Genomic DNA, 14,553 nt, shown 5'->3' with positions numbered 1-14,553 from the left:
GCAATCAGACCCGAAACCTGGGAGTAGTGATGGACTCGGACTTGAACCTTGCGAGCCACATAAAGACAGTTACAAAGTCGGTCTTCTATCACCTGAAGAACATCTCCAGGATTAGAGGACTAATGTCTCAGCCAGATCTAGAGAAACTCATCCATGCGTTTATCTTTAGTCGCATTGATTATTGTAACAGCGTCTTCACAGGTCTGTCCAACAAATCAATCCTCCAGCTGCAGCTGATCCAGAAGCTGCTGCTCCTGTTCTCACTAAAACCAGGAAGATAGAGACATAACAGCAGTTTTAAAGTCCCTCCACTGGCTCCCTGTAGCTCAAAGAATAGATTTTAAAATACTGTTGTTAGTTTATAAATCACTGAACGGTTTAACACCACAATACATCAAAGATCTGCTGTTGTTGTATCAACCTTCCAGACTCTCAGGTTCTTGTTCTGGTCTGTTTTGCATCCAAAGAACCAGAACCAAGAGAGGAGAAGCAGCTATCAGCATCTATGCACCAAAAATTTGGAACAAACTTCCAGAAAACTGTAAAACAGCAGAAACCCTGACTTCCTTTAAATCTAAACTAAAAACACACCTGTTTAGAATTATATTTCAAATGTAGGCTAATATGTAACAATATATTGTTTATTCTATGATGCACGACTTTGTGTTTTTGTGTTTATGATGTAAAGCACTTTGAAATGCCTTGTTGCTAAAATGTGCTATACAATTAAAATACAGATGTATTCATTTCAGCGTCTTTTTCTTTTGTTGTGGCACTTTTGGCACTCCGTATAAATCGTTCTACTCTGCTGCAATAAATCATACAACTTGACCTATTTATTAGGAATAGGTGACCCATAAACGTTTCCCACATTCCGTTTCGGATGCTTGCGCCTCACCGTGACGCGGTTTGTCCCAACAATGCTGCAGCATCAGAACCAGACTCATTCCTTTTAAAGTGTCACTTGCATGGCTTATGTAATAAATATAGCCGAACTGTGGCAGTTTGCTGTGTCAGTGCGCGTGCGTAGTCGTCGCGAGAGCTGGTCTTCCGCGGACTGAGGTGACGGCGGTGACACGTCGAGCAAAAATCCACGGACTGCGAGGCTCGTGAAGCTTCGAGCGGTGGGAAGGGGCGGGGCCGAGGGCGCTTCACGCTCCACCGTTTTTCACGCACGGGACGCATCCAGATCTGGTGAAGTCGTCACGCGGGTTAAAGTCTGTGGAATCTGACGCGACCGTTTGCGGTCTGCGTTGGCCGGTGGAGGCGCTACAGCGATCTGCGCTGAAAGCTTCCCTCTCCTGCGCAGCAGCATCCATCCATCCATCATCCATCCATCATCCATCCATACATCCCGACAACCGCCAAGTCCAGGTCCAAAGGGAGGCCGGGGAGCCGCGACAGGATGTAGCGACGGATTAACAGAGAGGGGGGGGGTCAGAGGAAGAGGGCTGGGCCGAGTGGACCGGACCGGACCGGGGTGGCACAGAGGGGACATGGGGAAGGACCAGGAGCTGCTCCAGGCCGTGAAGACCGAAGACCTGCTGACAGCACAGCGCCTTCTACAGAGACCGCGGCCAGGAAAAGCCAGTTAGTATCCATCCATCTCCCATCCTCCGGTCCCTGGCACACACACACACACACACACACACACACACACACACACACACACACACACACACACACACACACACACACACACACACACCAGGCACAAGCAGCCCCCTCCCCCCACACACACCAATCATTTCCAGGTCAGGACAGTACAAGCTCAGTCTAATGTAATGTCTTTTAAGCTAAATGTTTCACCAGTGCTTGTGTGGGTGTGCACACTTCCCTGCACGCATGCATCTGTTTGTGCTTTGACGTTGACAATGTGATAGTGATGACGTTGAAATGAGTGTGGGCATCGTCATCAGGTTGTGATTAGAAATTAGGCAAGCTTGTCTCCCCATCCTCTGCAATTAGGCAGTTTGTGTTGGCATCTGCATGCCTGCACAGAAATATATCTACATAGATGTCCTTCAAGTCCACAGTGAGGTGCAGGTGGAGTCTAGAATGTCCTGCACTGCTTGGGACATAGAGGGGATTATTGGTGTGTGAAGACGCCAGATGTTAGCAGGAATAAATGTGATGAGTGTAAGAGTACACGTGCTGACATATTCATGGAGCGTGAGCGTGCTCCTAGCATGGATTCAGCTTGAGGTGATAATTACATTTCAATTACAGCTTTGAAAATGTTCTCCTCTCCCATCTCACAAGAATCTTCCTCCTCCTCTTCTGTCACCTACTTTCCTCCCTACTCTCCCTTCACCTCCTCCTCCTTTTCTGTGTGTGTTTGTCTATGATGAACGTTGGCGGCAGTGACATGCAAAAGAAAACATGCTTCTCCCTTTAAACGCCAGAACAGATCAGGTCGAAGGGCTCCGGTCGCTGCAGAATGACAAAGGGTTGCAGTGGAACAGGACAGAAGGATTCAACCCGTGAGATATGGATGCAGGGAGGCGAGGAGACAGAGTGCTGGAGGGGGGTTAAAATGTGTGTGACTGTGTGTGTGCTGAGGTTTATGTTTGAATAATTAAACAGTAAGCCAGGTCTCCCTGTTGGAGGATTGTTACCTCCACAAACACAATCCCAAACACTCTGCACACACAGTCACAGGCAAGCATGATTGGAAACACAGTTCACACTTTGGGTGTTAGTCATGTGCTTGACTGTGTTTGTATTATTAATAGAATGCTAATGAAGTTCAGAGCAGCAGTGTGGTAAGTTGTGGTTGGGGGCTCATTTAGATCAGTGCTGTAGAAATGGTGGGAGAGATATGATCTTACTGGATATAATTATACCTTTCGAAATAAAATGTTTGCATCAGATCTTTTTCTGCTTGATATCTTAGAAACAGTTTGTGGTACATCCAGCTAACCAGACAAATGAGTTTTCACAAATAATGTTTTTTATTGAATTTGTAATAGTTTATTCTATGCTTAACAAGTCCATCCTTGACTAATTCCAAGGAGCTTTTACATAGACATGCAGAGATCACATTGTGTTTGAATAATAGAATTAATTTATTTTTTGTGATTTGTTTATATATAAATCCCACAAAAAATATCTATCTATCTATCTAGATATATATATATATATATATAAATTCCCTTCTCACCCACCGCGGGTGGTTCTTATCCTCTGAGCTCGGGTCCTCTACCAGAGGCCTGGGAGCTTGAGGGTCCTGCAGTATCTTGGCTGTGCCAAGGACTGCTGCACATTTCTGGACTGAGATGTCTGATGTTGTTCCTGGGATCTGTTGTAGCCACTGCTCCAGTTTGGGGGTTACTGCCCCGAGGGCCCCGATGACCACAGGCACCACTGTGGTCTTCACCTTCCAGGCCCTCTCCAGTTCTTCCCTGAGGCCCTGGTATTTCTCCAGTTTCTCCTTTTTCCTGATGTTGCAATCACTTGGTATTGCTACATCTACCACAACGGCTTTCCTCTGTTGTTTATCCACTACGACAATGTCTGGTTGGTTCGCCATTACCATTTTATCTGTCTGGATCTGGAAGTCCCACAGGATCTTAGCTCTGGCGTTCTCCACCATCTTTGGGGGTGTTTCCCACTTTGATCTCGGGGTTTCCAGTCCATATTCTGCACAGATGTTTCTGTACACTATGCCTGCCACTTGGTTATGTCGTTCCATGTACGCTTTCCCTGCCAGTATCTTGCACCCTGCTGTGATGTGCTGGACTGTCTCAGGGGCCTCCTTGCACAACCTACACCTTGGGTCTTGTCTGGTGTGGTAGATCTGGGCCTCTATTGCTCTGGTGTTTAGGGCCTGTTCCTGGGCGGCCAGGATGAGGGCCTCTGTGCTGTCCTTGAGTCCAGCTTTTTCCAGCCATTGGTAGGATTTACTGATATCAGCCACTTGGGTTATTTGCTGGTGGTACATCCCATGTAGGGGTTTGTCCTCCCATGATGGTATCTCTGGCACCTCAACCTCCGTTCCCTGTTGTCTGAGACATTCACTGAGCACATTGTCTGTTGAGGCTTTGTCCCTGATGTATTTATGGATCTTAGTTGTTTCGTCCTGGACAGTGGTTCTCACACTCACTAGTCCTCTGCCTCCTTCCTTGCGGCTCGTGTACAGTCTCAGGGTGCTGGATTTGGGATGGAACCCTCCATGCATGGTTAGTAGCTTTCTAGTCTTAATATCTGTGGCTTTTATCTCCTCCTTTGGCCAGCTAATTATTCCAGCAGGGTATCTGATTACTGGCAGGGCATAGCTGTTTATCGCACTGATTTTGTTCTTGCCATTGAGCTGGCTTCTCAGGACTTGCCTTATTCATTGGAGGTATTTAGCTGTGGCTCCCTTTCTTGTGACCTCATCGAGGTTACCATTTGCTTGTGGTATACCTAGGTACTTGTAACTGTCCTCAATGTCTGCTATTGTTCCTTGTGGGAGTGAGACTCCTTCTGTGCGGATCACCTTCCCCCTCTTTGTGACCAGCCGACCACATTTCTCTAGTCCGAATGACATCCCAATGTCAGTGCTGTAGATCCTGGTGGTGTGGATCAGTGAGTCGATGTCTCGCTCACACTTGGCGTACAGCTTGATGTCATCCATGTAGAGGAGGTGACTGATATTGGCCCCATTTTTGAGTCGGTATCCGTAGCCAGTCTTGTTGATAACTTGGCTGAGGGGGTTCAGGCCTATGCAGAACAGTAGCGGGGACAGAGCATCTCCTTGGTATATGCCACATTTGATGGACACTTGTGCAAGTGGTTTGCAGTTGGCTTCAAGGGTGGTTTTCCACAGCCTCATCGAGTTTGCAATGAAGGCTCTCAGAGTCCTGTTGATGTTATACATCTCTAAGCATTCAATGATCCAAGTATGCGGCATTGAGTCATAGGCTATATATATATATATATATATATATATATATATATATATATATATATATATATAATATATATATATATATATATATATATATTGCACCCTGCTGGATAGCTCAATACATAAGGCATCAGTATATCACCCGAGAGGGCGGGGTTCGAATCCAGTCTGGGTCCTTAGGCAAGACCCTTCAAGCTACTGCCTACCTCATACCATGAGAGATACTAAGTTGCGTAACATGCCGGCTCAGACGTCGCCTGGCCAAACAAGGTCTGCGTCAGGTGTTGGGGAACCAGAGCACCTTGATGACAAATGGGCTACTGGAACAAGACGGAAATGGGCGAGAGATGAAAATGTGGATCTGTTGGAATGCTACTACTCAAGTAACCCTAGTGAGAGAGGTTACATGCAAAGACTGGGGAAGGAATGGTTACTTCGACATCCCCAGTCAACACTAAGCGCTAAACAACTAGTAGCTCAGTGTTCCAACATCCGTAAACGGCAACTGCTATCACAACTTGAGATTGACGAGATACAACACAAATGCTACGGCAAAAGGGAGGAACCCGGATGTCAGAACTGTGGGGACTTAACTACACGAGCCGCAAGGAAGGAGGCAGAGGACTAGTGAGTGTGAGAACCACTGTCCAGGACGAAACAACTAAGATCCATAAATACATCAGGGACAAAGCCTCAACAGACAATGTGCTCAGTGAATGTCTCAGACAACAGGGAACGGAGGTTGAGGTGCCAGAGATACCATCATGGGAGGACAAGCCCCTACATGGGATGTACCACCAGCAATAACCCAAGTGGCTGATATCAGTAAATCCTACCAATGGCTGGAAAAAGCTGGACTCAAGGACAGCACAGAGGCCCTCATCCTGGCCGCCCAGGAACAGGCCCTAAACACCAGAGCAATAGAGGCCCAGATCTACCACACCAGACAAGACCCAAGGTGTAGGTTGTGCAAGGAGGCCCCTGAGACAGTCCAGCACATCACAGCAGGGTGCAAGATACTGGCAGGGAAAGCGTACATGGAACGACATAACCAAGTGGCAGGCATAGTGTACAGAAACATCTGTGCAGAATATGGACTGGAAACCCCGAGATCAAAGTGGGAAACACCCACTTTGAAAGTATTCGCTTCATAAATGTTTTTACAAATATAGATTAAATGTTTAAGAAATCTCCAATTGTGTTCTTAAACAATGTTTTACCCATACAAAACAAAAATGTATTGCAGATACGTTGCAGTATATTGAAAAATATCATTCAAAACATGAAGCAATATATTTCTATATCTGAGTTTTATGTATTCCAATCCAAACAGTCGGGACGCCGGCGGTCCACCATGTTTTTGTATTAAAATATTTAACATTGGCTGGAAATGTGAAAACATTACTGGGTAGTTATATTACAGAAGACACTGTTGACAATGCTTAATGACAAATATAGTCTTAATATATTTTTGTTCTTCTGTTAAATCCCGATTAAGTGGTAAAACATTACCACTCACCCTCCCCATCCTGTTGCTGCTCACTGCTGTTCATTTGGCCAAAAACTTGGGCAAATAAATAGCTGCATTTCCCCTTTTTTTCTGAGTTTTAAAACTTATTATGCCACGACAACAAACTTTGACATTTTAATTTAATTAAAAATGTAATAAATAGAATTCATGGCTTGACGTAAAAGTCAGTTTCTTAGCATATAAAATAAAGCAAGAATAAAACAGTCTAATTATTTTTTCTGTTGTATTAATGCTTGTCCGACTCTAGATATTACATCACTCCCTTATTTTCTACGAACAAATCCTCATTCTAAAGCAGACTTATTTGTTTTATGTATTAAAACATAACACAACTCCATAATAAGCACACTAAAATCGTTTCCAGAACAAATCAGAAATGCCCAAATTAACACATTAATAGGGCCAGTATATACAAATAAGAAAAAGTCATTCAAGTTTTGTATTTGGTGTGAGCTGCTCAGTGTGAATCAGACTAGTTTCCTTCAGGCCATAAAGGTGTTATGTGTCGGCAACCCATGTCTGAAAATTTTTTGAAGGGAGATCCATTGTCTGTTTTGACTCGTCTGGGAACTCTTAACATTGAAAATATTTTGTCCTGAATAAGAATTACTATATTTTCTGAAACAGATCTAACAGCCTCAGCCATTGGGTAGCGTGTATATTCCTCCACAGTAACTAGCAGGTTTAATTGGGTTTTTTCTCTTACTTCAGCTTGCAACAGGTTTAGCAAAATAAAAATAAAAAAAACACTGATAGAAGCTTTTCCACTCTGGCACATGTGGAAGCATTGCCTCTTAATTTATGAATGTTGTTGTAAGCAACGTTTAATGTTTGTGGATGCTTTTAACAATCAGACCTGCTCGACTGGTCTATTATTAATAAGTGACTGCTGTAGTACGAAGAGAAAACTATAAATATATTGCTGCTCTTGACTTCACTGTATGGCTAGTGTTAAGAATTAAAAAGAGGAATAACTTGATTTAGCTCGTTAATTTATTCCTCTGTCCTAGGTTCTTGTGTCTGTATACGTGTGGAGGGAGAAAGAGCAATCATATGACGTCAGACTTCAGATATCCAGAGTTTTATCCAGAGAAAATCAATCCAAGAAGAATGTTACAATAAGCATCTCACCTAGATTATCAAAAGTCCAAGACATGACAAAACAGAAACAATGAACTGAGTAAACAGGGAAAAAAAACAAAAGACAAAAGATGCGTCTTCTGGGAAACTCACTCAGCACAAAGAGATTCAAACTTCTGCTGTGAAACAAACCATTTACAGTTAGGGCCAGAAATATTTGGACAGTGACACAGGTTTTGTTATTTTAGCTGTTGACAAAAATATGTTCAGAAATACAATTTATATATAATATGGGCTGAAAGTGCACACTCCCAGCTGCAATATGAGAGTTTCCACATCCAAATCGAAGAAAGGGTTTAGGAATCATAGCTCTGTAAAGCAGAGCCTCCTCTTTTTCAAGGGACCAGAAGTAATTGGACAATGGACTCCAAAGGCTGCAAGTAACTCAAAAGGCCTTTCCCTCGTTAACCTGTAATCAAGTAAGTAGTTAAAAGGTCTGGGGTTGTTTCCAGGTGTGGTTTTGCATTTTGGAAGCTGTTGCTGTGACCAGACAACATGCGGTCAAAGGAGCTCTCAATTGAGGTGAAGCAGAACATCCTGAGGCTGAAAAAAAGGAAAAATCCATCAGAGAGATAGCAGACATGCTTGGAGTAGCAAAATCAACAGTCTGGTACATTCTGAGGAAAAAGGAATTGACTGGTGAGCTTGGGAACTCAAAAAGGCCTGGGCGTCCACGGAAGACAACAGTGGTGGATGATCGCCGCATACTTTCTTTGGTGAAGAAGAACCAGTTCACAACATCAACTGAGGTCCAGAACACTCTCAGAGAAGTAGGTGTATCTGTCTCTAAGTCAACAGTAAAGAAGACTCCATGAAAGCAAATACAAAGGGTTCACATGTAGATGCAAACCATTCATCAATTCCAAAAATAGACAGGCCAGAGTTAAATTTGCCCAAAAACACCTCAAGAAGCCAGCCCAGTTCTGGAAAAGTATTCTATGGACAGATGAGACAAAGATCAACCTGTACAGAATGATGGGAAGAAAAAAGTTTGGAGAAGAAAGGGAACGGCACATGATCCAAGGCACACCACATCCTCTGTAAAACATGGTGGAGGCAACGTGATGGCATGGGCATGCATGGCTTTCAATGGCACTGGGTCACTTGTGTTTATTGATGACATAACACAGACAAGAGTAGCCGGATGAATTCTGAAGTGTACCGGGATATACTGTCAGCCCAGATTCAGCCAAATGCTGCAAAGTTGATCGGACGGCGCTTCACAGTACAGATGGATAATGACCCCAAGCATACAGCCAAAGCTACCCAGGAGTTCATGAGAGCAAAAAGGTGGAATATTCTGCAATGGCCAAGTCAATCACCAGATCTTAACCCAATTGAGCATGCATTTCACTTGCTCAAATCCAGACTTCAGACGGAAAGACCCACTAACAAGCAAGACCTGAAGGCTGCGGCTGTAAAGGCCTGGGAAAGCATTAAGAAGGAGGAAACCCAGCGTTTGGTGATGTCCATGGGTTCCAGACTTAAGGCAGTGATTGCCTCCAAAGGATTCGCAACAAAATATTGAGAAAAAACTTTTTTGTTGGGTTATGTTTATATGTCCAATTACTTTTGAGCTCCTAAAATGAGGAGTGTTTGTAAACAAATGTGTACAATTCCTACATTTTCTATCAGATATTTTGTTCAACCCTTTAAATTAAACGTTACAATCTGCACTTGAATTCTGTTGTAGAGGTTTCATTTCAAATCCAATGCGGTGGCATGCAGAGCCCAACTCACAAATATTGTGTTACTGTTCAAATATTTCTGGCCCTAACTGTATAAGAATGTGTATTCTCCTCATTTAAATATATGCATTAGGAGGTGTGTTCTTTTCCTTTGTGTGGGCTGTCTTAATGTTAATTTTATTACCTCTGAGACCCAAACACCCAGCTCTTCTCGTACCAGGCTCCTTTAGGCGATCTGATTTACAGCGTGGGTCTGCAGCGTTATCTCTGCCTCAAAATGATTCAACAAGTAACCAGTTGGTGTTTTTAACCAAGCTTGCACAAAATGTAATGCTAAATAATGACTATAAGTTTGGATCTAAGAAGTAACTAATTCAAAACATGCTTAAAGAAATATAGTCAATTCTAATATAGATAAATTATTTATAAAAAGTTTTAAGATCCTAGTGAACTTTTGAACCATGCTCAGGAATTTGTTAATTGCCTGGCAGACAGACTCCCTGTCTAAAGAGATTCTAGGCCTGTTTTCTGTCGAATCCTCCCTAAGAATTTATATAAATTCAGAGATTCAGCAGTTGTTTTAGTTTGGATCTTTATCTAAATTTATGTGAATGTAGAGTGTACTTTAACTTTCTATGGTATATTTCATATGTATCGAAACTATCCTGTGCAGTATTGTGCTAACTTAAAATATTATTTCAACACTAGCTTGTTGCTTACTGTCTCTTACTCTGCAGCTGTGGAGTCACAATGTCTGGGATCATGAGCGCCCCCTGCCAGGAGGCCAGAGAACTGCAGGCCTCACCTGGCATCTGTTCTCTACCATTTATGATCGCTTCTCAGCACACGAAACACGTTACACACACAGTTGGTGACAAAAAAAAAAATACTACACATTATATACATGAGCTAAATTATGGAAAATCAGTTCATACATTAAATGTTTTTTAACCATTTTATTGGTGACATAAGGATATAGAATGGCAAGCCAGTGCAGTTGATCGATCCCAGGTGAGGCTCACTGCTGCCTCACCAGCTGCACTTCTGAGTATTTGAATGGGAAACTGCAAAAATTCAGCGATTTTGAAGAAAAAATCATCAGAATTGGTCAAGTTAAATGAAAAGTAAATACTTTACACTACAAACCACAGAGTGAAAATAGCAATATAAATTATTTTATCATTATATTTTTCCTTTATGACAGGTGAGGCTTTGTCTCACTTGCCTCCCCTGACTGCATGTTTTTTATATATAAAAATAAAAAAATAATAAAAATTCCCTTCTCACCCACCGCGGGTGGTTCTTATCCTCTGAGCTCGGGTCCTCTACCAGAGGTTATATAGATCTATATCTATATATATATAGATCTATATATCCTCTACCAGAGGCCTGGGAGTTTGAGGGTCCTGCAGTATCTTGGCTGTGCCAAGGACTGCACATTTCTGGACTGAGATGTCTGATGTTGTTCCTGGGATCTGTTGTAGCCATGCTCCAGTTTGGGGGTTACTGCCCCGAGGGCCCCGATGACCACAGGCACCACTGTGGTCTTCACCTTCCAGGCCCTCTCCAGTTGCTCCCTGAGGCCCTGGTATTTCTCCAGTTTCTCCTTTTTCCTGATGTTGCAGTCGCTTGGTATTGCTACATCTACCACAACGGTTTTCCTCTGTTGTTTAATATTTAATCCTCAGTGCTACAGGAAGCCCATTGTGAAACAATGCAAGTTAAAAACAATATTTTGTTTGTAATGTGAGAAGAATATATAAGGTGTGTATGCGTGCCTGTGTGTGTGTATACTGGCGTATGCTGCCACCCCTGAAGAATCCTTACCCCCCTCTTGCCACGCTATAGATATTTTTTCTAGATCCACCTCTGATCGAGGCAAAAAGAAAAGTATTGCAGACAGCTGAAGGAGGAACAGCTCATCCTGCTCTCTCTTGTCCTTACTGATAACTTTGCCTGTCAATTATTTTTGAAGTCACAGTTTTTTATAGTTACATTATCAACATTATCACAACTGGATTACTTCAAACCTAAAGACTGTGTGATTTTCTTACATTTTTTTTTACCTTATTTTTCTTCACTTTCAAGTTGAACCAAGGAAAAATCCCTCTGGCCAACTCTAGGGACATCAGCAGTATTACACAATGACTTTAGTCTATAGAAATGAACTTTGAGATACCTGTCCAAAATCTATGAGACAACCACAAAGTCAAACCTGGGGGGCGTTCCAGGGGGGCGTTCCTCCCAACCATCCCCCTAAAGGTCTCACTGTTGTTGCACATGTGAACGTTGAAGTATCACATTGATCATTTCTGGTTTCTTCTTGTTCCTATTGTTTTTAGCGATAGCTGAAAAAGCTGTAAAATGATCAAGACACAAAAATTTAAATAAATAGGGGTTATTGATACAACACATTTTCAAGTGCCGTTGTATCCAGTGATTAGAAGTTATAATCCAGAGATAAGTTTTTAAAATTTTATTTTGTATTTTATTTTTCTGCTAATAAAGGACCGTGGCTATGCGCAGAGAAAACTTAGCCACTAAAGCTAACACACAGATGTATAGCCACCCAACATTTTAATCTTAAGGATATTGAAAACTTAATGTACGAAACAGGAAGATGGCGGTTAAACAAAAGGAAGCTGTACTCGCTTCATTCATTGGAATCATTTGTTGGAGGAAAATCGTGCTCTCCACCACTATAGGAACAGGTTGAGATCAGTGGCAGCGATTTGGCACAAGGTAAGTAAATGTGTGTGTATGTGTTTGTGTTATATGGAGTATGAAATTATTTTAGGCAACTCTTCCGTGAGTTTTATCTGAAAACATAATTCTGTTATGAATTGATTTATTCATAATCATAGTAATCTTAAATTTTTCCGCCAGACCCGTCATGACGGTTTATATTTAACTTGCCAACTGAAGCCTGTGTGTAATTTGTCAATGAGGCAGTAAGAGATGGACTGATTAAATGCAAGAATCTTCTTTGATGAAAAGCTGGTGATCATCACACTGCTCTGTTTGCCACAAGATGCCACTTCACACCTTATGGCCCACAGCACTGATTTTCTGTGGCTAGGGCTGCCACCTTTCAGAAATGAAAATAAGGGTCGGTCGCCCACCATGGCGGAACATTTGATCTCAAGTCTATTTTTTGTAAAAACAAAAAATGAAGTGTAATTGTTTGTAAGCAGAGGTGAGTTAGAATGCTTAGGATTGCAATGTGATCAGCTCATGAATAAAATTGATTAACACATAATAAAAATAGATGCAGCACAAGTTACTTCTCATTCATTAAACAGGTTCTTGTAGTCATCTTAATTTCATATTCAATTGATCCAACATATTTTAATCAATCTGATGGGTGCCAGAATTTTTGCAGTCTGTTAGAGCTTTCATTTCAGTTCAAATTCAAAACACTGTATTGATCCCAAAAGAATATTCAATAACAACACGATACTTTTACCCAGAAAACAAATACAAAATCAGTTGTGTTCTTCCTTGTATTGCTGGTCCTGTGGGGCCTTATGTGGCTCTGTGATGCTTTTATAGTGACACAAATACTGAAATTCATGAGCCGGGGAGGGGCTTGTCCTTCGTTTTAATCCAACACAGAATCGGGGAACCTAAACCTGTGCAGTAAACGGCAATGCTACATCCCAGCAGAAAAATTATGTCAGCTTCATAGTGTAAACAGAGACAGACAGGCATCAACCAGCATGCACTTTTTAGCAAATTACAGTGAAAATTAGAGTGTGAAAGCAGGATGAAGGGATGAAGAGCAGATCAAGCCGCCGGGAGAGGGTAAAGCTTTTTTGGAGATTATAGAACAGCTACAGATTATGGCCTCCGGATTATAAGGGTTTGACCAGAACATAAAAAAGAGGCTGAGTCCATTTCAGAGCATTTGTTGGATTTGAACTCGCCTTTAAAGACAATGCTGCTTCTCTAAAGTGACCGTTTTTTATATATATATATATATATATATATATATATAGCCGCAGCTATTCTAGCTGCGGCTAGAAGGAAGCAATCCCATGGATTTGGTTTTTCTGTATATTTATTGAGGTTTCTATGTTCAGTTGTGTCTCCTGTTGTCCCTCTGCCCCTTGATTGTCCCCAACTGTCCCTCATTTCCCCTGATTACCTTCCTTGTGTATTTAATCCCACCAGTGTTGCCTGCTCCTTGTCAGGTCCTAACCCACTTTGTCTTTTGTCTCCAATCTGATCTCAGTTGCTACCAGTGTGAGAGTACTTTGCTGTCTGCTCCCTGGATTTTGTATTTTGTTATTCAATCAATATTACTCTCCAACCTGGGGCAGTGCATCTATCCTCACCACTCCAAAACCATAAATCCTTACATGAACAAACCTACCTTTAATTTCTAGGTTTTTTAGCCGACTGAAAAAATAAGACAAGTTGCCCAATAAATGTAGTGTTTTCAAAAAGTATGAATTTTTAGGTGTATTGTTTAAGATTATTCTTATATTGAACTGTAAAATATAAGTAATTATTTTTAGAAAAAGTATGTGTAAAAAAAAAAGTTATATTATATCTTTTCATTTTTTACGTCTGTTGTAAATACAATAAATGCAAAACTTCATCCATACATGTCACAATCTTTGCATCAAGCATATCCACATTACCTCTAGTATGAATCTATGGATATATGAATGTATACAACATGCACACAATAGAACAGATAGAAAAAAAATAAAAAAAATTATCAATCAATACATCTACTATAATGGAATGCACACAAGAATAAATCTATAAGGTAAGTATATACCCATTGTAAACACATCTATCCATACATACACACACAATACACCATGTTCCAAATTATTATGCAGGTGATATTTTCTCAGATTTTCTGAAATAGTGAATACAAATGAGTTCAGCATAATTTAAATCATGAACTATTACAGTATAAATCAAATTTTACTGAACAAAGCTCCCATGAGAACAGTATTTTTTTCAAAAATAAAAAACTCAAAATGCACTGTTCCAAATTATTATGGAACAGATTTTCTAAACATTTTATGGATTATAAAGAACTGCAAAGGGTCATTCTTTGAGTGTGCAGCATGAAGTGGTCACATGTACTGAAATCAAAAGCTATTTCAATCAGAAACATCTTAACAGACCGAGTTCCATGTTAACATAGGACCTTCTCTGACATCATCTATCACTTGCATCCATTGTGAGTTTGCGGTAAGTTTCTGCTTCAATTTCTTTGCAGGTTGTCAGATATCTTCCCAGAGCTGCTGTTTGATATGAACTGCATCCCACCCTCTGATCTT

At 41.4% G+C, this 14,553-nt stretch overlaps 1 protein-coding gene across 5 annotated transcripts in view; it reads left to right on the top strand.

The window, feature by feature from the left end:
- Positions 1-1,033: 1,033 nt before the first annotated feature.
- LOC129353731 (caskin-1-like) overlaps positions 1,034-14,553 on the top strand; it is a 59,903-nt gene continuing 46,383 nt past the window's right edge. For all 5 annotated transcript variants that reach the window (XM_055023097.1, XM_055023095.1, XM_055023096.1 and 2 more), the window contains exon 1: positions 1,034-1,590. In XM_055023097.1, the coding sequence (XP_054879072.1) occupies positions 1,497-1,590 (94 nt within the window). In that variant the 5' untranslated portion in view covers positions 1,034-1,496. The remainder of the gene's footprint in view (positions 1,591-14,553) is intronic.

The sequence above is a fragment of the Poeciliopsis prolifica genome, unplaced genomic scaffold (assembly GCF_027474105.1).
Source record: "Poeciliopsis prolifica strain line A6 unplaced genomic scaffold, Auburn_PproV2 SCAFFOLD095, whole genome shotgun sequence".
Taxonomy (NCBI): Eukaryota; Metazoa; Chordata; class Actinopteri; order Cyprinodontiformes; family Poeciliidae; genus Poeciliopsis; species Poeciliopsis prolifica.
This window is presented reverse-complemented; position numbering and strand designations above follow the sequence as displayed.